Source organism: Homarus americanus, unplaced genomic scaffold (genome assembly GCF_018991925.1).
Source record: "Homarus americanus isolate GMGI-L3 unplaced genomic scaffold, GMGI_Hamer_2.0 scaffold31037, whole genome shotgun sequence".
In the NCBI taxonomy this organism is placed as follows: Eukaryota; Metazoa; Arthropoda; class Malacostraca; order Decapoda; family Nephropidae; genus Homarus; species Homarus americanus.
The window spans coordinates 16,517,286-16,544,223 of NW_024722227.1; the positions used below are offsets into that span (position 1 = coordinate 16,517,286).

Consider the following 26,938-nt stretch of genomic DNA (forward strand, 5'->3'; position numbering starts at 1 on the left):
TCATTTGTCTCGTACAAGCAGAGGGTCCTGCGTGTCACCTCTCTCTCTCTCTCTCTCTCTCTCTCTCTCTCTCTCTCTCTCTCTCTCTCTGCTCTGCTCTCCCGTTTTCTTTGGATCATTCACGAGATTTTTGGAATGATCCACTGGCCAGAATCACCACAGTTAACTTCCCCAACGACAACAGCAGCAACATATCTCCGCGTTCCTTGACTCAAATTAAAGTTACTCTTATTATGTAGCTAACTCGAGTTACAGTGTACCCGTGATTCTCCTTAACACTAGATACAATACTTCTTAACACCAATAGAATTGTTATCACTGTATTCCTTCTCCAAAGTAATACAGGTCACCCGAGACTCTTCTTTAACAGTCCATCACTCCACATTTCTCTGAGGTGTGGAGGAGGTTCACTGCCAGCTTTCATTTACAAAATTGAGGTGTAAATTTTGTCCCTCCATTGTCTCGCATCACCATTGTTCTTCACCGTTCTCTCACACTCATCCACCCCCTCATCTCATTTGGCCTTGACCCCCTTCACCTCTTATGTGTCTTATATCCCTCCCTCCCTCCCTCCCTCCCGCCCTTACACAATCACGGCGCCTCCTTGGTCAGACCATCTCTCCTTTTGGGGAAGTATGGTGGTGGTGGTGGTACTCCCGTTAGAGTTAAGAGGACTGCTGAAGAAGGTGGAGCTGAGGAGGTTTGTCGCTGAAGTGGTGGTATCGACGGTGCGTTGGCTGGGACTGTGTAGACGTTGATGTTGAGATTTGTGTTGGAGGTGAGGTTGATGGGTGTGGCTGCGGCGCTGGCGACGAAGGCGGTGAAGATTAGTCCCCACCAGCAGCAGGATGATGGCTGCGTAGAACACTACGATCACCTGTACATATATGTATTAGTTAGCTTCTAAACAGGTAAGTAGACGTGAGGGAATTACTTAAACTGGACTGGTATGAAGAGACAATAAAGTACAACCAATGAAAAATGTCCTGTCAGTCCTCCTACCTGAAGTTCATGAACCTGTGCATCCGAGACATCACACATTGTTTGGTCTCCAGATGACGCACTGGGACGTGTGATGTCTCGGATTCACAGGTTGACGAGTCACAGGGTCCATGGATAGCTCGGAGGATTGACAGAACTTATTTCCGTGACTGTACATCACCTGTGTGGGCTGGTGAGGAAGGTATTAGGACACACCAAAAGCAACTGACCAGGTTGAGGGCGATGACAGGAGGCAGGAACGTGGGCTTAAACTGGTAGAATAGAACAAAAAAGCTTGATTGGAAATGTATATGATAAAATAGCGTTTAGTTGGGGAAGTTTGTTTAACATAATGACAACACCTACCTAGTAGAATGCCATTACCTATGTGAACCACGGTAACGTCACAATCACTTGGCTATCTTCCATGTACTACCTGGTGTTGGCTACAAAATTCAAAATTTTGCAAGTATACAGATACAGTACTTATGTAATTCCTGTGACTGACCTAACCTACCTTAATCTAGCTTTTACGTCTGTGTGGGGGGGGGGCAGTACTGAAAAATCCTCCTTCAATCACCTATTTTCTATCGTGTGTACTTTACATTACAAGTACCGACCAAGAATAAGGTACTACAGTATAAATGTAATACAGTTACAGTATATGAATCGAATCTGTACCTTTTATAAAAGTTACTTTCTACTGGTGAGAATGGAGTATTATGTTCTTAAGTATATGCTACTCTGGCTTCATTATCATATTTATAAGGAAAAACTAATTCAATAAAATCTTAGAAACAAATCATTAAGAAAAAATATCACATCCATTACTTCCTTTAGTACACTCAGGTCATCCACTATTTATTCATCCATCACATCCACCAAAACACCCAGGTTATCCACCAACTCTGCACAATCGTGTTCAAGAATCATCCGCATAATACACATCGCTGGATGACACTCACCCACACTACTGCTACTCGGCTGATCTTAATTTTTTGTTAAGTAATATTCTAGACCTGGTTTAATTATACCTCATCAATTACACATTTACTGCAGCTTATACACGTATACTAAACCGCTTTACTTAAATCAGTAGAACTTACTCACTTTCGCTTCCTTATTTACTTCCACCACTACAGCTCATATACTCATCACGTTAAAACTAGATCATTTTTTCACTCGTCTCATTGATTCCATATAAGTGTATATTACATTTTCTTTATCATATACAGTATATACCTCAGACACCATAAACTGTATCTACCACATAATATACCCGGGTCACTATCACACACTCTACAGTATATACCTCTGACACCATAAACTGTATCTACCACATAATATACCTGGGTCACTATCACATACTCTATATACCTCTGACACCATAAACTGTATCTACCACATAATATACCCGGGTCACTATCACATACTCTATATACCTCTGACACCATAAACTATATCTACCACATAATATACCTGGGTCACTATCACACACTCTATATACCTCTGACACCATAAACTATATCTACCACATAATATACCCGGGTCACTATCACACACTCTATATACATCTGACACCATAAACTGTATCTACCACATAATATACCCGGGTCACTATCACATACAAATTGAAATGCCCATTACGTCAGCTGTCATGAAATAATATAATACATTTATGGCACGAGATAAACCTTTAAACCTTCCTATGTTGATAGTATTATAATGATTATGAAGCTGTAAGCTATATGTGGTGTGATAATATCTCTCTCTCTCTCTCTCTCTCTCTCTCTCTCTCTCTCTCCAAGCACCTCAGTAACATCGAGGCAAAGTCCACCACCTTACGTTTACGAGGTCCTAAATGAAGAATGATGACTGGTGGTTCGTGGGTGGAGGAGGAGGGTGGAGGTTGAGGGGAGGAGGGTGGAGGTTGAGAGGAGGCAGGAAGGTGGAGGATTTAGGGAGGGAAGAGGGTAGAGCATGTGGGGGGAAGAGGGTGGAGGTTGTATAAAGGTAGGAGGGTGGAGGTGGAGGGTGTGAGGAGGAAGGAAGGTGGAGTATGTAAGGGGAAAGAGGGTGGATGTTGTGGGAAGGGAAGAGGGTGGAGGTTGTATAGAGGTGGGAATATGGAGGGTGGAGATGAAGGTTGTGAGGAGGGAAGAAAGTGGATGTCTCTCTCTCTCTCTCTCACTCTCACTCACGGTAACATAGATGGCAGCGTCTGTAGCTATCTCCGGGGGCAGCGTAGGGTGGTAGGCGTCGCCCTTCGTCCCAGACACCATCATCCTCATGCTCTCTTCAAGATAGCTTCCTCCTGACCCTCTGCCTCCGCCGTCCTGAGTCACTTCAACACATCTGACCCAAAAACATCAACAACAAGAATTATATCAAATATCAGGTTAATAGTATGTGTAAAGCTCTCACATTCTCTCTTCCCGTAGTAGTTGTTGGACTATACATGTCAGGAACCTCTTTGGCCTGACAATAAATACATCGGTGTTAAGTGGAAGTTTTTGGACAAAGTAAAATTCTGTGAAATGTTTAGAAACACCATTTGTTCATTACAGTGTTTGGAGAGAACTATAACACGTGTGTAGTCAGGTGTGTCAGCGGGTTTTGTTTACAGGTAGATGGTCAATGTCTCGTTGTTTACTTCATCATAAATGTGTGAAAAGTTAATTTTGTTGTCTCTCACAGATCGAGGTAAAGAGTAGGTAGTTTTATACAGAATTTAAACAGCTTAAGAATAATAATATACACTATGTTGATGTTCTGGTTACAAATATGACAACAACACATTGTCTGTAGAGTTGGGGAGTGAGTTCAGGTGGGCAGCAGTGTGAATAAGTAACCATATAGGGAGTAGTAAGCATGTTACAGGGAAGGTGGCGGGTGTGACTCAGGGAAGATGGTGGGTGTGACTCAGGGAAGGTGGTGGGTGTGACTCAGGGAAGATGGTGGGTGTGACTCAGGGAAGGTGGTGGGTGTGACTCAGGGAAGGTGGTGGGTGTGACTCAGGGAAGATGGTGGGTGTGACTCAGGGAAGGTGGTGTGATTCAGGTGGTGGGTGACTCAGGGAAGGTGGTGGTGTGACTCAGGAAGATGGTGGGTGTGACTCAGAGAAGGTGGTGGGTGTGACTCAGGGAAGGTGGTGGGTGTGACTCAGGGTAGGTGGTGGGTGTGACTCAGGGGAAGGTGGTGGGTGTGACTCAGGGAGGTGGGTGTGACTCAGGACTCAGGGAAGGTGGTGACTCAGGGTGGGTGGTGGGTGTGACTCAAGGTGGTGGGTGTGACTCAGGGAAGGTGGTGGGTGTGACTCAGGGGAAGGTGGTGGGTGTGACTCAGGGTAGGTGGTGGGTGTGACTCGGGAAGGTGGTGGGTGTGACTCAGGGAAGGTGGTGGGTGTGACTCGGGGAAGGTGGTGGTGTGTCATGGAAGGTGGTGGTTGTGACTCAGGGAAGGTGGTGGGGGTGACTCAGGAAGGTGGTGGGGGTGACTCAGGAAGGTGGTGGGTGTGACTCAGGGAAGGTGGTGGGTGTAACTCAGGGAAGATGGTGGGTGTGACTCAGGGAAGGTGGTGGGTGTGACTCAGGGAAGGTGGTGGGTGTGACTCAGGGAAGGTGGAAGGTGTGACTCAGGGAAGGTGGTGGGTGTGATTCAGGGAAGGTGGTGGGTGTGACTCAGGGAAGGTGGTGGGTGTGATTCAGGGAAGGTGGTGGGTGTGACTCAGGGAAGGTGGTGGGTGTGACTCAGGGAAGGTGGAAGGTGTGACTCAGGGAAGGTGGTGGGTGTGACTCAGGGAAAGTTACCACCACCAGTTTACGAGTCATAACATAAAACACTAATGGCCGTGACCTGGCGTCCTCCATTACACAGCTTACTATCTTTATCGCTGCCTTTACTGTTGTTTGTTCTTCACCTTTATAACAGGGGGGTGGGAGGCGTGAGCTGTTTTATATATGTTGGCACAGACAAGGGCAATTATGGCCAATATACGGCAGCTTGGACAACGTGAAACACCTCTCAGCAGTAAGATAAATGCGGTGGAAGTAGCTTTAAATGATACCAGAATACACAGGCAAGTAATGACAAACAGGAGGAAGTGTGGCCATTAGAGATCCTTCAAACGAAATTCACAAGCCAGTAGTAAGTCTAGACAATACTTGACATCGTGAAGGAACAAGATTAAAGTGTTGGGTAGTGGTGTCATCTCTCAGTTCGGAAACAAAGAGCCACCTCGAGACAGTAATACAAATTTCAGTAGTGTATGAAGAAAATCAGGGAAATATATCTTTATTAAATTTAGGACAACGTGGAAGCAATAAAAACATGCAAGAACAGTATTATACAGTGTGAGTATAGAGGATAATTGAGAAAAATTTAGCCAACTAGGATATTTAAATATTGAAAGACCATTTGAAGACAGCATGGAAAGTTTTAGGTGTTGCCAGAGTGTATGTAACACCCCATTTCTTGTCTCAGCCTGGTGTCTCCCTCCGTATTTATAATCTTCCTAAAAATGTTTTAAGGTGTTCTTGGTTTTTTCACAAACAACTTCACATTTGGAAGTATTGAGACAGTGACTTGAGATTAACCCCGTCCTCCTTGATTCGAGTCATGTCTGTCAGGAAAGATGGTGAGGTGTTAGCTGCAGTGCTGCCATCTAAGAACCAAATGTTGAGATCTTTTTTTTTTTTTTTTTTTATTGGGCACTCCCCTACATCCTTGTGTAAGGTGAAGCGCAGAAGCGTTTACAGCGTCCAACAGGGAAGCATGCAATGTTGAGATCATTTCCTGAGCCACACTATACTAAAGATGGGGTCGATGGGGTCATCAACCTGAAGAGCTAGCCACTTGTTCTCCGGAATAATGTTTAAGAGTTTTTACTGTAGCAAGATGGGATGAAGGACAGGAGACAGGAAAATATTCCCGAGCTGTACATGTATTTAAAACCGTCATTCCTTATTACAAAGGTAGACCGACCATGACCTGTTTCCTCTGTGAAACAGATGGTATAGGCCATTGCTGCCGCTACAAAGCCCTCCAGTACTCCTGGAGGTCATTAACTCTGTATTTCCTTGTGGTCCTTCATACAGTCTTTAGTGTTATTATGTTTATGGGTTCACCATCAACACTGGGGACCTGTTCCTTGTCATGTTCTCTGTATATCTTTTCTCACACCTTCCCCTCACCTCTGCTGGTTAATCGAGATTGTTTGTGTTATTGTGAAAGGAGAGAGAGGGTGAGAGACAGACAGCCAAACGGGCCAGACGGACAGACATGCAGACAAAGGGGAAGGAATTGATTGGGAGAGAGAGCAAAGCAAGGTGTAGCCTCACTCCCTCACAGTGTCACTGGGTGGAGCAGCAAGTGTCCAGTGACGCAGTAAACATACTAAGTAGGTGGTGAAAGTGTCGCCACAGCTCACGAGTTGTTTTTGTTGCGAACATTACATTTATTACGACTAATGCAATTAAATGTATACCATCTGTGACCCTGTTGCTGCAGCTGTTGTGAACTGCTGCAGCTGTTGCAAGCTGCTCTTGTGAGCAGCTGTTGCGAGCTGCTGTAGCTGTTGTAAGGTGCTGCAGCTGTTGTAAGTTGCTGTAGCTGTTGCGAGATGCTACAGCTGTTGCGAACTGCTGAAACTGATGTGAGCTGCTGCACCTATTGTGGGCTCCTGCAGCTGTTGTGAGCTGCTGCAGCTGTTGTGAGCCATTGCAGCTGTTGTGAGCTGCTGCTGCTATTGTGAGCTGCTGCAGCTGATGTGAGCTGCTGCAGTGTCGTGAGCTGCTGCAGTGTTGTGAGCTGCTGCATTGTTGTGAGCTGCTGCTGCTATGGTAAGCTGCTGCAGCTGATGTGATCTGCTGCAGTGTTGTGAGCTGCTGCAGCTGTTGTGAGCTGCTGCAGTGTTGTGAGCTGCTGCATTGTTTTGACCTGATGCACTGTTCTGAGCTGCTGCGCTGCACTGCTGTGAATTCTGCAGCTGTTTTGAGCTGCTGCAGCTGTTTCAATCTGATGCATTGTTGTGAACTATTGCAGCTGTTATGAGCTGTTGCTGCTGTTGTGAGCTGCTGCAGCTGTTGTGAGCTGCTGCAATATTGCAAGCTGCTGCAGTGTTATGAACTGCTGTGGCTGTTGTGAACTGCTGCTGCTGTTGTGAGCTGCTGCAACTGTTGTGAACTACTGCACTATTATGAGCTACTGCAACTGTTGTGAGCTGCTGCAGCTGTTGTGAGTTGTTGCACTATTATGAGCTACTGCAACTGTTGTGAGCTGTTGCTGCTGTTGTGAGCTGCTGCAGCTGTTGTGAGCTGCTGTAGCTGTTGTGAGCTGTAGCTGCTGTTATGAGCTGCTGCACTATTGTGATTTGCTGCAACTGTTGTGAGCTGCTGCAGCTGTTGAGAGCTTCTGCAGCTGTTGTGAGCTGCTGTAGCTGTTGTGAGCAGCTGCACTCTTGTGAGCTACTGCAGTTGTTGTGAGCTACTCCTGCTGTTGTGAGCTGCTGCAGCTGTTGTGAGCTGCTGCACTAACCTAACCTAACTAACATAATCCTGACAGCTCTGTCCTCTTGTTCAACCTTATTACTGTACAACCCATGTTGTACTGCTCCCCCATTATACTTATGTTTTTCAATTCCACTGTAATTTATGTGTATATATATATATATATATATATATATATATATATATATATATATATATATATATATATATATATATATATATATAATTCACATAAGTATGTAGCTCACTTTCCAGACTGTACTCACCCCTGAAGATGTGAATAACACGAAAGCGCTTGGGAACTTTGTGTTTTCTTCTTTCCTTGTGGTTATCAGCATATACCTGGATCACGCGCAACTACAGTGATTCACTTGCATATATATATATATATATATATATATATATATATATATATATATATATATATATATATATATATATATATATATATATATATATATATATAAAATTAATTAATATTGAAGTGATAACCGTGGTAACATTATGAGACGTTCTCATTACCACCATGCTATTGTACTATTCCAGATGATACTGAATGTTACATAATACTTCCTTGAGATAAATATATAGTATATATTAGGTGCCTAAAAGAGAGCTTAGGTTCTCAACTGGCTCAGCCATGATAATATTTGTTATTATTATCCACTCTGTATCTGTGTTTTTTTGGCTGAATAAACTGTTTCAATTCAATTCAATTCAACTTTGTTCTGCAGTGCCCGACGCTATTATTAATAAATAACTAATCTTTAAAGAGTCTTACTGTTGCACTTAGCCAATGTTTATATTTTATGACGACATAAATTAGTAATCAAGTGTATTTTCAGCGCCCTCAGTTCTCACGTACACCTGACCTCTGCTGTCTCAGGTGAGTGAGTGAAGTCCCGTTGTTGTTATAAGAGATCTTATCAGAGCGGGAGGAGAAAAGCTATGTGTCATTACTGATAAATTAACGTGATAAGACTGGTAACTGAACGTTGTATTGATGAACGTGATAAGACTGGTAACTGAACGTTGCATTGATGAACGTGATAAGACTGGTAACAGAACGCTGTATTGATGAACGTGATAAGACTGGTAACTGAACGTTGTATTGATGAACGTGATAAGACTGGTAACAGAACGCTGTATTGATGAACGTGATAAGACTGGTAACTGAACGTTGTATTGATGAACGTGATAAGACTGGTAACTGAACGTTGTATTGATGAACGCGATAAGACTGGTAACTGAACGTGGTATAATGAACGTGAAATATAAAAAAAAATACTCCCCAGTTAGTAATACCAGTGACTGTGAACTGTCTCGCTATGAAAGACAATTAATGAAGGCGATAAAACACTGTCAGGAGATAAAGGCCTTTCCTTAACTCTCCGGAGAGGGTTTGACAATCCTTGGGACACGACTTAGCTCGGCTTAAACTCTTTCATCCTCATACTTTTCCCCAGAAGTTTTTAAAACCATTGAATTATTGGACCAGAAGAGATATTTGGAGGATTCCCAGGACAGCCTAGGAGCAGGAGGTGGAGTGATGGCTTCCTCATTATTTCTCACAGGAATATTAACGACAGCATTACTCAAGCACAACGGTAAAACAAAATGTTTCTTAACCAACACAACGCAATTTATATCAGGAAATTATTCCCGATTTTGATAATGTTGTTGTGGCCAGTATGTTACCTTTACTGGGTCATTATTTGAGCTTATAGTAACATAAAATTAATTTTAAACAGTTCAATAATCCTCTTACTGACCAGAGGGCAAATTTATTGGTGTTCCTACTTGGGATAAATCAGAGATAGTAGTAGTAGTAGCAGCGAGGGGTGGGTGCAGTTGAGTGTCCTCCCGGGTCTATTGTGAATTTGGAGGGGACATACTCCGTAGGTGGGAGCAGGAATTTCACATAGTGTCGGTGAATATTAGACGTCACCCTTATCACTGGCACTGAAGGCTCTCCTCATCCCATACGGCAATGATTTCAAATTTTCTGTGTGTACCAGTGATTACCAGGAGAGGTGTAGTGGTCGGTGGTGGTAATGCCACCCCCTGCGTCTGGCCTGGTGTGGGACAGGCCTATTTTAGCGGGTGCAGTGACGCGACTCTCTCCCCTGAGGCCAGCGTTAGAAGGCCAACTGTTCAATGCGCGCTGTCGCTGCCCACACACAGACACTCTGGTGCCAGCCACCCTCCCCACTTGACCAATTAAGTCTTTATTACATCAGTGTGACCATAGAAATTGTGGCTATTCCTGCCATAGATATATAAATAAGAGCTATAACTATTCCAGCTCCTAGTGTATAATTCCGATTGTTGTCCTCACCCACTAGGGGTGGCCTACCATGCCCACGCACAAACAGTATGTCCTACTACCCGGACACTGCTGGCCAACCTGTCACCTCTCTGGCCCTCTTCATAAGAACTAGATTCCTCTGAATGAGACCAAAGCAGATGTCAGTGGCAGACATTCCTGCTACTCAAAGTGTGGAGCGTTATGCCGGGCAACTGTGTTTGCATCTGTGCTAGCCGGAATCAAAATTGCACAAACTGTGAATGTGTGAGAAACAATAGCCGATGTATGGGGTGCAGGGAGGAGAACTACTGTCGGAATCCCCAGGCCAGGGATCCGTCACAGGAGGACACAGTAGATATAACCAGGACAACACCGCCTGACGATATTCTGAATGATAGCAGTGAGTCCACTCAGTCTGCAAATGTACAGTAGTGCCAATAAATGCTGCTCCAACATTAGCAGATGTCCACGAGGTGAATGACAGACAGCCACCACAATGGAGAGGCATGTCGAGGGAAGATGCAGAGAAGTGGGTCAAAGAAACCTACTCAGAAGTTGTCAGGTGGTCTCCAAATAACATCTTTGAACCACCAAAATGTGGGGCCACCAAAAAAATGATCCGGGAGATGACCCGCCTTATACAATATTACAGTCACTCATGACAGTTCCCTGGTCCCAATAGCTCTCCACATACTAGCAATAATACCTCATCTATTTTGCCAGAGAACACACGCTTGGAGTAAGTACAAGGAAGATGTAGCTGCAATGAAGAGAAGACAGACACTGTGGCAGAACGGGACACTGGACGATCTCCTAAGCGAGGCAAGAACATTGTAACAGAGACTTAAATTTACAGAAGACTGAAAGCAAACCACAGAGGATGCTGCTAGAAAATATGGTAACAAGATGCGTGTGGGAAAAGTGTTCTCTGCTGTAAGATCTCTCACAGAGGAATCCCCTGGTGGTGTGCTGCCAATAAACCTTACAACACCTTACAACAGCTGAAGGAAAAGCATCCCCCAGCAAGTGCAGAGGAAGGCATCAGGTTCCAGGGTGACAATGTCCCTCCAAACACTATCATGTTCAAGAAAATAACCGGAGGGATGGTGTGGAAAAAATCGCTGAAAATACAGGGAGGTGCAGGCCTGAAGCAAATCAGGTGGATACAAACGAATTAAAAAAGTTTCGACGGTCCATTACGACTGAACGGCAGCACACCCAAAGTGATAAACTTCTTTAATTGATGTTGCAATTGTCAGTGAACTTGAAAAAAAAAGTAGCTATAGCATAGGAGGTGGGAGCCTCGAATGGGCTAACAACGTTACCTATAGGGGCAAAAGGTTTCTGCCTTAATAAACAAGAATTTACAGATGCCATTGCTCTAAGGTACGGTTGGCTAGTAGAAGGTTTGTCCTCCCGATGCGTGTGTGGCTCATCCTATGACATCGACCACGCCATGTTGCGCAAGAAGGGGATCTTCGTATGCATGAGGCATGACGAAGTAAGGGATCTCACAGAAAATTTACTGAAGGAAACCTGCCACGACGTCACGGTGGAACCGACCCTCCTTTCATTGGACGGTGAGAATTTCCATCACAGAATTTCAAACGCATCCAACAAAGCCCGTGTGGACGTCAGTGTTCAAGGAATCTGGGCGCGGAGACAGTGGCCATTCTTTGACATACGATTTTCGACCCCATGGTCGCATGTCACCATAACCTAGCTTTCGATGCTGCACACAGGAGGAACAAGAATGACAAGAATAGGGTATATGGGGAGAAAATTCAGAATGTTGATCATTCTAGGCAGCTTCACTCTTCTGGTGTTCACAACCTCTAGTGGGATGGAACCAAGTGCAAGATGTTTCTTTGCCAGACTCGCGGAGATGCTATCTGAACAGAAGCAGCAGCCCAGAGGTTACAAAACAGCCTGGTTGAGATGTCGACTGTCCTTCTCTCTGCTTAGGTCTGCATTGCTTTTCCTCAGGGGAACGAGATCGTCGGCCCCAAAGCTGACAATGGCCCCAGACATTGACTATGAGGCAACAGTCACTGAATGCCGCATAGATAAGAACATAAGAACATAAGAAAATAAGGAGTCTGCAATAGGCCGGTTGGCCTGTGCATGGCAGCTCCTGTCGAGAGTTACTACCACTCTCTATCATCCATGAATCTATCTAGCCTCCTTTTGAAACTTTCCAGAGTTCCCTCACTTACTACAAAGCTGCTAAGCTTGTTCCACTCGTCCACTACCAAATTTGTGAACCAGTTTCTTCCTATCTCCCTACTAAACCTAAACTTATCCAGCTTCAATACGTTCCTCCGAGTCCTACCCTGCTCGGATATTATAATAACTTTATCTATATCCCCTTTATTGATTCCTTTCACCCACTTAAGTACTTCTATCATATCTCCCCGCACACTTCGTCTTTCTAGGGAATGCAAGTTTAGTTTCTTAAACCTATCCTGATATGGAAGGTTTCTAAGTCCCGGAATCATTTTTGTCATTCTTAGCTGCACCGACTCTAGTGAATTTATATCCATTCTATAATAAGGGCACCAGAACTGAACCGCATAATCGAGGTGCGGCCTGACTAGCGCAAGATATAGTTGCAATAAGACCTCTGCACTCTTGTTACTTACACTTCTAGATATAAAACCCAATATTCTGTTTGCCTTATTTCGAACATTAACGCACTGTTTTTTAGGCCGTAGGTCCGGGCTTACAAGTACCCCTAGGTCTCTTTCACAAGTCGACTTCTCTAGGTTGATGTTGTTAAGGCTGTATACATTATCAGTATTTGTTCTTCCAATATTAAGTACACTGTACTTGCTGGTGTTGAATTTTATTTGCCATTTTTCAGACCACCCCTGCAGTTTATTTAGATCCTCCTGCAATGCATTTGCATCCTGCCCTGAATTAATCTGCCGCCCTATTTTGGTGTCATCAGCAAACTTGCTTATGTCACTGCTGATCCCAGTATCTAGATCGTTTATGTAGATTATGAACAAGAGTGGGCCTAGTACTGACCCCTGGGGAACCCCACTGGTTACACAGCCCCACTCAGATTTAACACCATCTACGCTGACCCTCTGCGTTCTATCGGTGAGCCATGATTTTATCCAATTTAAAACTTCCCCTCGGTACCATGAGCTTTAATTTTTCTCAGAAGCCTCTGATGCGGTACTCTGTCAAATGCTTTGCTAACGACTAAGTAAATAACATCGTAATTTTCGTCATTATCTACTACCTCGAAGACTTTCCTAAAAAAACGTCAGCAGATTTGTGAGACAAGATTTTCCCTTCGTAAACCCATGTTGAGAGTCGTAGATTAATTTGCTTTTCTCTAGATGCGATCGGATGCTATCTGCTATAATTGATTCAAGAAATTTCCCCACTACTGACGTCAAACTGATCGGCCGGTAATTTGACGCTGATGCTCTGTCTCCCTTTTTGAATATGAGTACTACATTTGCCTGTTTCCACAAGTCTGGCACAACTCCAGTGTCTAATGATTTTGTAAATAAGTTTACGAGGGGTCAGCTAATCTGTTCCCTACACTCTTTCAAGACTCGAGGGAAAATTTCATACGGCCCTGGGGATTTTGTCTTCTTTAGTTTATTTGTCTTCTTAAGAACATCCTCTTTTCTGATAGTGATATTCTTTAATTTCTCTTCTTCCTTTCCCTTCAATATCAGTTCCATCTCTGGAATTTCATCGCGAATTTCTTCTGTGAAAACTGATAAGAAGTAGCTGTTAGTGCTTTGCTTATTTCTTCACTGCCATTTATCACTTCTCCCCTCCCTGACTTTAAAGGCCCAACTTTGTCCTTGACATTTGTTCTATATACCTGGAAAAATCCCTTGGGATTTGCCTTGGATTCTCTTGCTATTTTGATTTCATAGTCTCTCTTTGCTTTCCTTACATTTTTCTTAACATTCCCAGATAGTTCATTATACCGATTTCTGAGCTGCTCCTCCCCTCCCTTTAATTTCTTATATATTCCTTTCTTTATTCCTATGCCATGTTTAAGTTTTCTGGTCATCCTCCTTGGCTCTCTCTTATTTAACCTATTTTTTCTGTATGGTATATTTTGTTCTTGTGCTTTATGTAGTATACTAGTGAATATATTATAGTCATGATCAATTGTTGTGTCATCTATGACCTCACCCTTTCCTACTGGGGACTGACGTAACTGTTCCCAGGTGACCTCACCTAGATACCTTCTTAACCCCTGATAATCCGCCAACCGAAAGTTTGGGACTCTGACCATATTGTCATTGTTTTTTGTTTCCTAATTTAGGGTGAACCTGATTTCTCTGTGATCACTGTTACCTAGTTCTTCCCTACTGTGATATCTCTGTTAATATTTTCTTTATTTGTTAATACTAGGTCTAATATATTGTCACCTCTAGTACGTTCTGTAATTAGTTGTTTCAAAAAATTGTCCTGTACTGCGTCTAGGAAGTCTTCAGATTCATAGTCACCTACAATGTTGTCCCAGTCAATATTTCTGAAGTTGAAATCCCCCATAATGCACACGTTGTTATATTTTGCTGCCCTACTCATTTCCTGCCATATAGGCTGAGCTGCTTCTTTCCCAAGACTTGGGGGCCTGTAAATCACTCCCATAATTAGTTTTTCTCTTCCTTCCGTGATTTCTACCCATACAGACTCGGTTCCTATTTCACCCGTTATTGAATTATTGATACAACATTTTAATGTATCCTTGACGAAGAGTGCGACCCCTCCCCCCTTCCTACCTTCCCTGTCCTTGTGAAAAAGGTTGTACCCTTCTATGTCGTACTCTGATAAAAAATTTTTGCTCGCCAGATTCATCCAAGTTTCGGTGATTGCTATGACGTCTACATTCTCGGTACATACAACCGCTCTCAGATTTAGGTCTGCGGCTCAACTAACTCAACACAGCTAGGGTAGGTACTTTTGTGTGAGGATATTTAATTTTAAGGCAATACAATAGCGGCGAAGGTGTGGCTATTGGGGGAGGCTGGAGGCCACTTTAAAAAAAAAAGTAGTAGTAGTAATAGCAGTAGTAGTAGTAACATTAAGCTTAATCTTAATTATATAGATGAAAATTACTAAAGAAAATGTTTAATTTACACTACAGTGGGCAACTGGCCTTAGTAAAGAAGAGCTGTACATGAGATACAGTTACATCCTGTACGTTGTATGATACTGAAACTCGAGTGTAAGAAAAGATAAAACACAGCAAAACAATAAGATCACTATATTTCGACCATAACCTGCGGCCCTCTTCAGTAGTGTAGGGAAATTTAAAGTGCTCTCGTTTTGCCGTGTTTTATCTTCTCCTACCGCGGGATTTCGGCTGAATAATGTAGTGAGTTTACGCCGCTATAACAAAAATTCAGGGAGACAACAATAAAAAGATTAACTGCAAATAGGATCTGAGATAAAACTAGAGAGAAACAAATGTACAGGAGAGTGAGAGAGATGCGATAAAGACTGACAAATGTGAGGGAGATGTATAATAAGGAGAGTAGGGTGAGAGGTGATGATGATGGTGGTGGAGGTGGTGGTGGTGGTGGCTGGTGGTGGTTTAGGGAGCGTGGGTAGATGGAGAAGGTGGTGTAGGGAGCGTGGGTGGATGATGGTGTGTAAGGAGTGTGGATGATGGTGGTGGTGTAGGGAGTGTGGAGGGACAGTCACACCCACTTAACCTAACACTGACTGGTTGGCTCATTCCTCCAGCTAAGTGTACGGCCACATTATGTAGTGTACCTCCGAGAACCACGTATCTCCTGTCTGCCAACTCTTACTGTACCATCACACTGCTACTACTAGTGTACACTGTACAGTATCATCACCCTGACACACCAGACTCCATGTGTACCATCAGTTACAGTCGCTCACACTAAGGTGGACTCCAAGTACACCACCATCACAGGTACACCACCGTCACAGGTCTCCAGACTCCAGGTACACCATCATCACAGGTACACAGACCCCAGGTACACCACCATCACAGGTACACAGACTCATTAGTGCCTTACCGGTGGCTGGAACACAGTCGAATAATTCTGTGTCTCTTCAATTGGTCGTCGCTAGAACGCATCAACATGACGCCACCACGCGATCCTGGAACAAGACGAACATTACAAACACTACCTGTAACAACATGAACAAATACACAGGGCTTACTATGAACACTCGTGGAACAACATAAGGAATTGTACAAAGATCCACCACGATTCATTTGAACAACCTGAACAATTTTAGCAACAAATGAACATCCACGACAACTAACTGACCTGCTGGAACGATAACGAGATAATTCACCAGACTGGAACAATATGAGGAAGTAATTTGATTTTAGTGGTAATCTATCACGGACATACGAGAACAATGAGAGAGAGCATTACCACAATTCCTGGAACAGATATATGAGGAGACGAGAGAGTTCCAGTACCTGGAATATCAATAATAACGGGACACTAGAATTCCTGGAACAAATTTAAGGAACATTATCAGTGTTCATGGAATGGGAGGAACACAATTGACAACAGAACTATATTATTTTTGGCACAGGACGAGAGAGAGAGATAAAGATAGATAGATAGAGAGAAAGTGACAAATATAGATGTACAGAGAGATAGATAGTGATAAGACCGGTTGATATAGTATATTTAGAGGTGTAAAAGATATCAGGTCCTGATGATTTATTGTTAGAAATATTAAGGATCCACAAATATAAACATTATTAAATTTCCTCGATTAAGGCCAGCAGTCACACCTGACTCATAAGTGATAAACGACAGAGGCGGAGCTGGATGAGAACTGCCATTAGTGTGGCTGTTGCACTCATGATTTTTCTCTTTACTATGAAAAGGGAAATATAAAAATATGTTTACACCTTTCATGTAAATGCGTGAGAGATGGAAAATATTCTCGTGAATTATAAAAACATTGGTGGAGTACACGAAGATTGATATGTTAACACTTCACAGGTACGCTGGAAAATATTTACATGTTTTACACAGATAATTATGTTTACGTCGTGTTCAATAGACGTGTCGGTGCTAAATAAACCTTTCAAGACATAACAGCTGATGTGTTAAAGTTTTTTGTTTCTTCTTGTAATTTTTTGTAATTTTCACTGGAAGAGAAATTTCCCGCAGTCTAAACTGTTTGCCAACACTTTATATGGTCTTACGAATAAAGTTTGACAGTTAAGTGAATTAGAGGAAAGAATGAAGAAACATGTCTTCTAACACGGAAATGTGTGTGACAAGTAGCCTATTATTCAGATCCAAAAATCGGTGTTCAGCATAGTGCAAGTCGTCACTGACATAACTCAACATTTGTGTAAACATATTGGTAAATAAACTATAGTTAAAGCCTTAAACTCAACACTAAACAGTTTATGACTGGACAAGCAACACACAACTTTGTATTACCAGACACATCCGTACTGGAGCCAGTGATGCTAGTGTGCCGGGTCCATTAACCTGTATGGGGACCTCGTCAGGTGTTCCAGGTCCATTAGCTGTTGTTGTTGTTGTTGAGATTGTCGGACCGTAGTCCGACACGGGCCTATAGGCGGCCCGTTCGGTGGTTCCGGCTGGAGCTCCTGGAGCAGCCAGACCGGATTGGGATTGTAGGTTGTCCTACCTGCAGATATGGAAGGATACTGCAGGTTGCAAGTGTGAGCGGACCCCCGATCAGTGGACGCTTACCACCAACCCCCACTCTTGGACGTGGTCAGTTTCGGAGTGGCACGCCCCCCGAACTGAGGTCCGCACTTGCTGGGAGAGGATACTTTCTAAGCTGTATATCTGCCTTCCGGTGGGAGTCTTTGTGCAGTCCACGAAGCATTCATGACTTGTAGCAAAGCCTCGTGTCCGGCTTTACCGGCATGGGAAAGCATGGAGTAGGTTATCCTATCGGTCCCTGGTGCTGTGTCCTTGCTTCGTTTTAGCGACTTCTGGAGTTCTTGCTGGTTGAAAGATCTGTCGGTGTCATCTTCACTGTTGCAGGCCTCTTCGATCATCTGGAGTCTGACCTGTCGCAGACGCCATTGTGTCTCCTCCGCCTGTCTCGGGAGGTTTTTCGTTGCTGCTCGGTCAGAGAACAGTTTTGCAAGTCTCTCGGCTTCCTCTTCTGGGTTGGGATGGGTTGGTGGTGGTGGTGTTGCCTTCCCAGATGCCCTTCGGATCTGGGCCCACATCTTGCCAAGGGAGGTGTGCTCGTTCAGTTCGGAGCACCACTTGAGCCAGCTTACGTTTTTTATTTCTTCCTTCTCTTCCCTGGTATCCTTAACTATGACTTGCAGGAGATGTCTGTTTGTTTCCGTGGGATGTCTCCTGTAGTTTCTTCGGGCCATGTTCACTCTGTGGTTGAGTTCTTTCACCCTGGGACAGTAGTACCAGTAATCATTGTACTGTCTTGATGTGGGTTTTGTTTTTGGGATAGCCTCTTCTGCCGCTTGGTGAAACGCCTCGACCAATTGTTGGTGGAGGGTTGTCTCGTCCACGGGTGCTGCGCCGGCCGGCTGTGATTTTACGCGCCACTTAGCCAGGTGTTTCTTAAAGAGTCCCCAGTCTGCCTTTTGGGTATTGTATCTCCATCTCGGCGGGGGTGGAGTGGGTAGTTTGTTCACCTTCAGCGTTGTTAGGGTGGCGAAGTGGTCGCTGGTCAGCGTGGGGTGTAGCTGCCAGGAGGCCGAAGGCTGTAGTGCACTGGAGACGAAGGTTAGATCTAGCTTTCCTCCCCTAGTGTGGGTGGGCTCTCCGGTGTTCAGGAGGCAGATCTCGGGTGTGTCTTGAAAGGTGGTGTATAGGTGTAGGCCGTCTTCATTTGTGGGGCTTACCGAGCTTAGGAAGGGATGATGTGCGTTGAAATCCCCTCCTATGAGTGTGGCGTGGTCAGCGGTCGAAGCGAATAATTGAGTCACCTCCAGTGAGTCCCTTGGGTTCTTGCAGATGTTGTGAGCAGTTAATTCCCGTTCTTGGAGGGTTACTTTGACGGCCTGTGTCTCGATGTTTTCCCCACATGGAAATTGCTGCGTGACTTCGGAGGAGAGTATGCTTGACTTGACCAAGATCATACATCCTCTTGTTGACGCCTGCGTGAAATGCCTCCTGTATGTCTTGAAACCACTGAATTTGAAACTGGTGTTCTTGTAGAAGTGTTTCTTGTAGCAGTATGATGTCAAGCTTGTCCTTGGCTGCTGCTTCTTGCAGGAGGTGTTTCTTGTTTTTGAGGCCCTGAGCATTCCATGTAAGGATGTTCAGGGTGCTGATGTTTTCCACCACTGTTTCATCGGGGACTTCTGGTGGTCCTCGATGGAAATGTTCAAGTCCGATTCCGACTGGATCAGGTTCATAGCTTCTTGTTCTGTGGTTTTTGCCTTCTGGGCCGTGGTTCGGTTCAGGGGAGTGTCCCAGCTGTTACTGTTACCATTGTGTCCCAGCTGCCATGGGTACCACTGTGTCTCAGCTGCCATAGGTATCACGTCCCAGATGTCATGGGTACCACTGTGTCCCAGCTGCCATGGGTACCACTGTGTCCCAGCTGCCATGGGTACCACTGTCTCCCAGATGCCACGGGCACAACTGTGTCTCAGCTGCCACGGGTACCACTGATGCAATTGTAAACAGTCACCACTACTGCCATATATCACACGTTACTCATAAATCATAATACTACTTTTAATCCTTTCTATCATTCTTTTTCTCAACAGCCTGCTTGTTGGTTACGTGAGAGAGAAAAGACGTGCTTGAAAGAAACTCCGTTGCCTCGAGGAACCCGAGAATCACCCAACACAATAATACAGCTGTATTTAATGTGGAGCGAAAAAGGACCCTGGAGGGTAAGTAGTCAAGAGGAGAAAAGTTTTGAAAGAATATGAACACAAAGCCAAAGTTTAAAAGCAATGCTGGCAAGTTTAATAATGCCTTAATTACAAGAGACTGTGAATTATGGTCAACGAGTAGTCTTACATTCCCGAAGTGAGAGAGGTCTAACTTGGAGGAAAGTTTCTGAAGATGAAGAGTGGCGGAAAATTGTTTTGGTTGTGAAAGACAATTAGTGCTCGTGTTCTAGAGGCATTAAATGTTACTTGGTTAACTTTATCTCGTGTCAGGGAGCTTTGTAAGTATTTAAGTGCCATAAAGTAGATAAATTATTACCAACACTGAAGTTTGGAGCAGCAAGGGGAAGGACTTTTAAGAGAGGCATGTTGAGGAGTTAATTGCCAGGATCTAAAGTTTTAAGTCTTTGACAAACATGAAGAAGAGAGGGGAGGAAGGATGGAAGGCGTGTTTACCTTCCCTGAGATATAGTTGCACAAGTGAGATCAGAGTGAGCGAGAAGTGCAATGACAAGGTGAGGAAATCTTATGGGTAAAATAATTTAGCCCAGCAGGACAAGAGAGATAACTTATAAATAAAATAATCGTAGATGCACTGTTATGGAACAGGTATTTTCATTGTCGGTGTGATGGTGTATATGTTACGTTTTTTAGTGAAATCGGTTCTTTTCCAAAATTCCCGGCATGCATAATGACTAACAAACAGACAACCTAAACTAACCTAACCTTATGGTTAGGTTAAGTGAGAGGTTAGGTTAGGTTAGGTTAGGTTAGGTTAGGTTAGGTTAGGTTAGGTTAGGTTAGGTTAGGTTAGGATGTCTCGTGTAGATTGATACAAAGTTAAGTGGTCCTGTTCTTTTTTTTTAACGTTGGTTATCCTGTTTGTAAGTTATTTCGGAAATTTACCGGTATGCATGCCGGGAATTTTGCAAAATAACCGACTTTACAAAAAATCCGTAACATACACACTACAAAGTGATGTATTTATCTTATGTTACCCTCCCCGTGTTGTTGTGTTCCACCTTAGTTGGTTGGATAAGATGAACCACACATAAATGGATAGTTCATCACCTCTGAGTGCCATGTTAGTGTTATTGAGTTCAGCTGCTGCTATCTCTCCTCTGCACGCAACCTCTATTCATCCCCTCCACATACTCTCTCTACACATATCCTCAACATACTCCCTGTATACACTGCCTCCACACACTAAGCAAAGCGATAACTTTAGCCACATATAGTTAACGACAACTTTATCTAGAAGTTCTGTACATAAAAATACCCGATGGATAACAGATATCGTAAATCAAATTTAAGGCATTCCCCAGGTCTTCCAGGCCATGATTTATCATTTTCCAGGCGAGTGTTAAGTCGTTTAGGCATTAATAATGGCATGAGTTACAAAAAAATGTGTAATGGTCCCTGTTTCATCAACAGAAGTATTATATAAATGGGTTCATTACACTTGACTTATGTACTGATTCATCCCCTGTAACTTTCCACTTGCCATGAGTTGTCATGCTCATATCACGTGAATGGTAGCCTCCTTGGGGTGCGGCCCATTGACTGCATGTCAGCACATGGGTCAGCTCGGTAAGCCGGCTCCCACGGGCAGTCACACTCATAATCTCACATCGAAAGGACGTGATTAAACGGTCTATTTACATAGCCGCCGTCCTCTCCCTTCACACTCATGAATAGTAGAAGTTACGGTTGATTTACACTCAGGAATTATATAAACGATACTCAGGAGCAGCGCGCGCCGACCGACCTTGAGCGGGTGCCAACACTCACCCACACCACATCTGTCTACAGCTGTGCCGACTGATGTCTCTGAAGCCAGACACAAATATGCGTGCCTTGTTGACCGGGGTGTCAAGGTCAAACTGTTGTGGATCCCCTCTCACATAGGCCTCATAAAACATGACAGAGTTGATGCCCTCGCCAAACTCGCGTCTAACAAAGACACCGTTGAATACAATTTGGGTCTGTCAAAAAGAACCCTTAAAACTGTAATTAGGAAAGAACTTATTGATGAGTTTGACGCAAGTAGACAAGTGCAAACAGGCACTAGTCGATCCATAGTTTACCATGATGAGATGTATCAAGTGAAACATGTATATGGAGCAAGTAACAAGATCACTAGATTACAAGATGTTGTAACCGCTAGATTAAGGTTAGGATATAAGTACCTCTGGCAGTATGTTCCTCAAGCAGATGTAAACAAAACTAAATGTAAAGTGTGTGGCCATACATATGGCCACACACTTGAACACTACGTCCTCGACTGTGTGAAGATAGAACCTTTTAGGGACAGGTCCAAGCACACTGTGTGTGAAATGGCACAACACTTCATCTCTAATGGCAAGATAGCCGACATATTAAGATTGTATCCACTTTTTTGCACTCAGTAACTATATCAGTTCTCATGTACAGAACCAAATACGCAATGTGCTTGAATACCTCCCACGTAAATGTGAATAACAAAGTGTGAGGCCAGACATACTGCCTCACACGCCTGTTCTCACGCATTTGTGAATAAGTTACCCTCTATGTATAGAACTAAACAAATAATGTAAATGAAATACTGTGTAACTTTCGGTGCCATAATATCCTGACAACCGGGGTTAATTATTATGACCCTTTGTAAACCCTACTCTGTAATCCTTTTGCGCTACCGCTCACAGGATGAGTGTGGGGTGCACAATAAAGTAGCCGCTGCAAGCGGCAAAATAAAAAATAATGTCCGACTGAGAGGACCTGAGGTACCAGCTGGACGGATCGCGTTTTCTATGCAGACGCCCAACTCCTGTATTAGGTATTTAAAGATAAACTTACTTTATACACACATTTACATAGTCAACGGCATGCCTTCACATTGATAGGACATCGGATAGGCTATGTCATTGTTGTAAGTGTCGTACTTATTTTAATGTATACTGATGTAATATAGTTTCCAGTAGTTATTTCTTACCTGTTCAGTTATTGATACTTTAATCTAATATACTATAAGACTAGGCATGTGTCTGTCTGTCTGTCTGTCTGTCTGTTTGTGTGTGTGTCTGTTCTGGGCAGCCGAAACGGCACAATCGTTTTTCATCAAACTTGGTGGAACAAACCTGGTCCCATATCAATGGTTTCTTTAGGAAGCCATTAATTAACCATTTTATTTAAGCTGGATAATGATGCAAGTCTATGGACTTGGCGCACCATCATTGGCTGTACGCTGTCAGCCCACGATTGCAGTATGGCTCCCTCCTCCTCCCCCCACTTTTTTCTTAGCCTACTTTTTTTTAATGTTGTTTGCATTAGTAAAGGAAGGAAGATGAGTAAATAGAAGAATAAAGAAGGGGAAACAGAAATTAGTTAGAGATAACAAGTGAGGGGGGAGCTGAGTTTATTCATGCGTCTGGATGCGCAGTTTCAACGTTACCAGACCATTTTCGGACCTTTCAGCTACAGTGTGTACAGTATACTTATTCCTGTGACAGTACAATACCATACAATACCATACAATACCATACAATTCCATACCATACAATACAATACACAACGAACTATAAATATTTGTAAGAATAAAACAATTATATAGACATATAAGACTCACAACTTGATAAGATATCCGTAAGACATTAGCTATTGGAAATGTGATTAAATGTTTTGTTATTAATCCAGTGTGAAATATATCGGTATTGGTGGTACAATCCTAATGGTCTCTAATCCTGTTGATTAGGTGAGGCTAATCTGCGATTTTTGAGATCAAAGATTAGGTGTGGGGTTTATTCTACCTGTGTAAGTCTCAGGTACAACCCTTATTGTAACAATCACGACCATGATTATAACAACCAGGACCATGATTGTAACAACCACGACCATGATTATAACAACCACAGCCATGATTATAACAACCACGACCATGATTATAACAACCACGACCATGATTATAATAACCACGTCCCTCATTATAACAACCACGACCATAATTATAACAACCACGACCATGATTATAACGACCACGACCATGATTATAACAACCACGACCATGATTATAACAACCACGACCATGATTATAACAACCACGACCATGATTATAACAACCACGACCATGATTATAACAACCACGACTATGATTATATCACCCACGACCATGATTATAACAACCATGACTATGATTATAACAACCACGACTATGATTATAACAACCAGGAACATGATTATAACAACCACGACCATGATTATAACAACCACGACTATGATTATAACACCCACGACCATGATTATAACAACCACGACCATGATTATAACAACCACGACCATGATTATAACAACCACGACCATAATTATAACAACCATGACCATCTGGAAAACGATGTCGCTGTACGCTGTCAGCGGGAAGGCGGTTGCGAGCTAGCCAAGCACGAGCGTTGGAACTTTCACGCCTCGGTAAACTGTACCACCGGACTCGCCACCGGGCACGAAGGGCCCATGATCACTTTTTATTTTAACTATAATTTTTATCAATTTCCTGTACATGAGAGGCAAGTGTTTTGCTCTTACTGTAAATCATTCTGTGACCCATTTGAAAATTCATGGATAAATTTCCAAAGTTGTGGTCTAAGGACATTGCTGATTGAGCGGGACTTTTTGCTCATGATTCACATATAGAGGATAAACGTCACGTTTCTACTGCTGAGGTTAAATTAGGGGTTAAGCATGAAGCACAGTTAGGCGATTCTGTGAAGAGTAGTGAAGAGATAATTGAGGAATCATTTGACGATTTAAACCGTCGTACCTTACGATCGAGGAATCAATATAGTACCTCGCCTGGGCATTCACAGGTAGTTCCTAATCCTATTCTTGGTGACAAGGTGTCGGATAACTTAGCATTACCCCGCCCATTAACTGAGCCTTTGTCTTCTAACGCTCCTATGGCGCCTAACCCAGAGAATGTGTTTCACGTGATACCACAGGCTGACCAGGTCCGTGATTTTACTGGTCAGGGTGATTGTAGAATAACACAATTCATCCGTGAGTGTGAGGACACAATGCGCACTGTGAAAATTACCAATGATTACGATAAGAAGGCGTTTGTGCGTTTCCACATTCCGCAGGGTTCGTTTGCTAGTACGCACCTGAATGTGTATGGTTTGACGGATCCCAACTATGAAAAGTTCAAGCGCGCTCTCATTGGAATTTTCGAGTGCGGGTCCTACTTGGGCCATCTGCAGTGGATATTTAGATGGTTGGATCGTCTGGCTCCAGTGGTTCACATGGAATCACCTATGGGGGCTGTTTCAATTGCCGGAAAAGTACGACAAAACATAGAGGCGACCTTCCGGGATTCGCGATGGTCTGACGAAGATGGCAAGATGTCACCGGAAAATGTGGAAACATGAATAGAGTTGATTAGGTTCCTGTTGGCGGTTCGTCGTCCCATCTATGGCCGGGCCCAGGAAGTAGAGTTTGTCCCGCCGGAGTTACAAGCATCGACGTTCTTTGAGATGTAGCCATTATAATAAGAGGGGACATACGATCGATGATTGTTATCAGCTCCATGGTGGTGGTTTAAATTACTGGGCATCGCCTATCCCCCACAGGCACTAAGCAGAAGCAGGGAGCGCCAAGAAAGTACACGGAGGCGGTTAAGACTACGTGTCCACCTGGCCAAAAATTAAGATCGTGGTGTGCATTCCACCGGTCAGCATCTCACAGCACAGATGAGTGCGACATAATGATTAAGGCTAGGAGCGTGGACTCTGGTGTACCCCCGGTAACACAGCAGCGTAAAGCGCGTCGTTACCAGGATAAGAAGTGCTGGGAAGGCCAACACCTCTCAAAAGACGGGGAAGGATAGGTCCATTGGTGCCTCCTTCCCACAACACTTCTGTGGCAGCCTCATAAGTAGCGGCGCTAAGTAAACTGCAAGTGTTGTCCGTACCGGTTAGAGTGAATGATACCAGATTGGCTCTGGATATTGATACGGGTGCATGCGCAAATGTTTTGGCCTTGACATCCTATCAGGAGTTATAACGAAGATTCCCTCACCGTGATTTCCTATGGAGACCTACTGACGCCGATCTCGAAGGAGTATCCAGCACGCAGCTGAGTATTGACGGAATGGTGACGTTACCACTTAGATTTTCAAGACGTGGTACCCCCTTCTATGCGGATTTTTATGTGGTTCAGCAATTTAATTTGCCACTGACGGATTAATTGGTTTCCCAACACTCAGAACGAATAGTATAGATGTTCGTCCACGTAATAATGCTATTACGTTTAAAGATGTTTCCTACAAGGCTATGCGTCATTCTGCACCATTGCTTTCTGCAAGGTCGAAAGTGTTGTCCACCACTCCCACTCGGAGGAAGGCGGATAATGTGTCAGATCAAGCCCAAGACCTCACACCCTCACTTTCCCAGCGTGATTTTAGCAGCACGAGTTGAAAGATTGTACCTGCAATTTTGAAGAGTACTCTCCACTATCAGAATGAAGAATTCACCAAGGCCACTGTGGAATTACCTGACGCGTATACGGGGACCAATGTTGTATGTCTCCTGGAAACGTGCAAGGTAAAGGGTTTGCCATGCGTGTCGACGTTAAGCATGACACGACCTGGTGGTTTGACAGACGTTCTAGTTCTGAATAGAACTGGCGTTCAGAAAATATTGAAGAAAGGATGTTATTTGTGTGATTTTCTGGTATATCACAACAATGTCGAAATACAGCCTACGCAATTCCCAATTGGTAGTATTGTACCTCAATCCCAACAGACTAGGCAAGAGAGGATAGATCAAATAGAGCCACATGTTAAGGTGATGGATCATCCTCAGGGCAAGACATGCCTTTTGGAGCTGCTTGCTGACTACAGAAATAATGTAGCCTTGCCAGGGGAAAAGCTATTACAGACAGATTTAACATCCCATCACATATCGTTAATGGAGGGCACAAATCCTATCTATGTACCAACTTACAGACTATCACATAGCCAGCGCGCTGTAGTTCAGGATATGGTCCAAGATATGTTGCATGAGAATGTTATTACGCATTCTAAGTCCTCTTTTAATAGCCCCATATTCCTTGTCCCAAAGAAGGTTGGTGGTTGGCGCCCAGTTATTGATTTCAGGCGCGTTAATGAATGTACGATCCCAGATAGGTATCCTATGCCTGTCTTGAGTGATATATTGCAGTCCTTAGGTAAGGATAATGCTGTATTTAGCAACTTAGATTTGCTTAGTGGGTATTGGCAGATACCACTCGATGAGAAATTACGGGAGGTCACGACATTTAGTACTCCCC

General features: G+C 43.6%; 1 protein-coding gene across 1 annotated transcript; it reads right to left on the reverse strand.

Moving 5' to 3' along the window:
* Positions 1-583: 583 nt before the first annotated feature.
* LOC121862625 lies at positions 584-21,267 on the reverse strand. Its single transcript, XM_042360942.1, has 5 exons — positions 21,121-21,267; positions 19,234-19,414; positions 15,828-15,942; positions 3,183-3,336; positions 584-877 (listed from the first exon to the last, which is right to left on the reverse strand). The coding sequence occupies exons 1-5, from the start codon at positions 21,265-21,267 to the stop codon at positions 584-586; spliced, it is 891 nt and encodes a 296-aa protein (XP_042216876.1).
* Between the last annotated feature and the right edge of the window lie 5,671 nt (positions 21,268-26,938).

What these genes read in the sequence shown, in the direction of transcription:
- LOC121862625 (XM_042360942.1), bottom strand. Translation starts at nt 21,267, where the DNA reads ATGAGTGTGACTGCCCGTGGGAGCCGGCTTACCGAGCTGACCCATGTG. An exon ending in ATGGCAGCTGGGACACAATG is followed by an intron (nt 15,943 to 19,233) that starts GTAACAGTAACA and finishes ATGTTGTTACAG; the next exon opens with GTAGTGTTTGTAATGTTCGT. An exon ending in ACGCTGCCATCTATGTTACC is followed by an intron (nt 878 to 3,182) that starts GTGAGTGAGAGT and finishes ATATATGTACAG; the next exon opens with GTGATCGTAGTGTTCTACGC.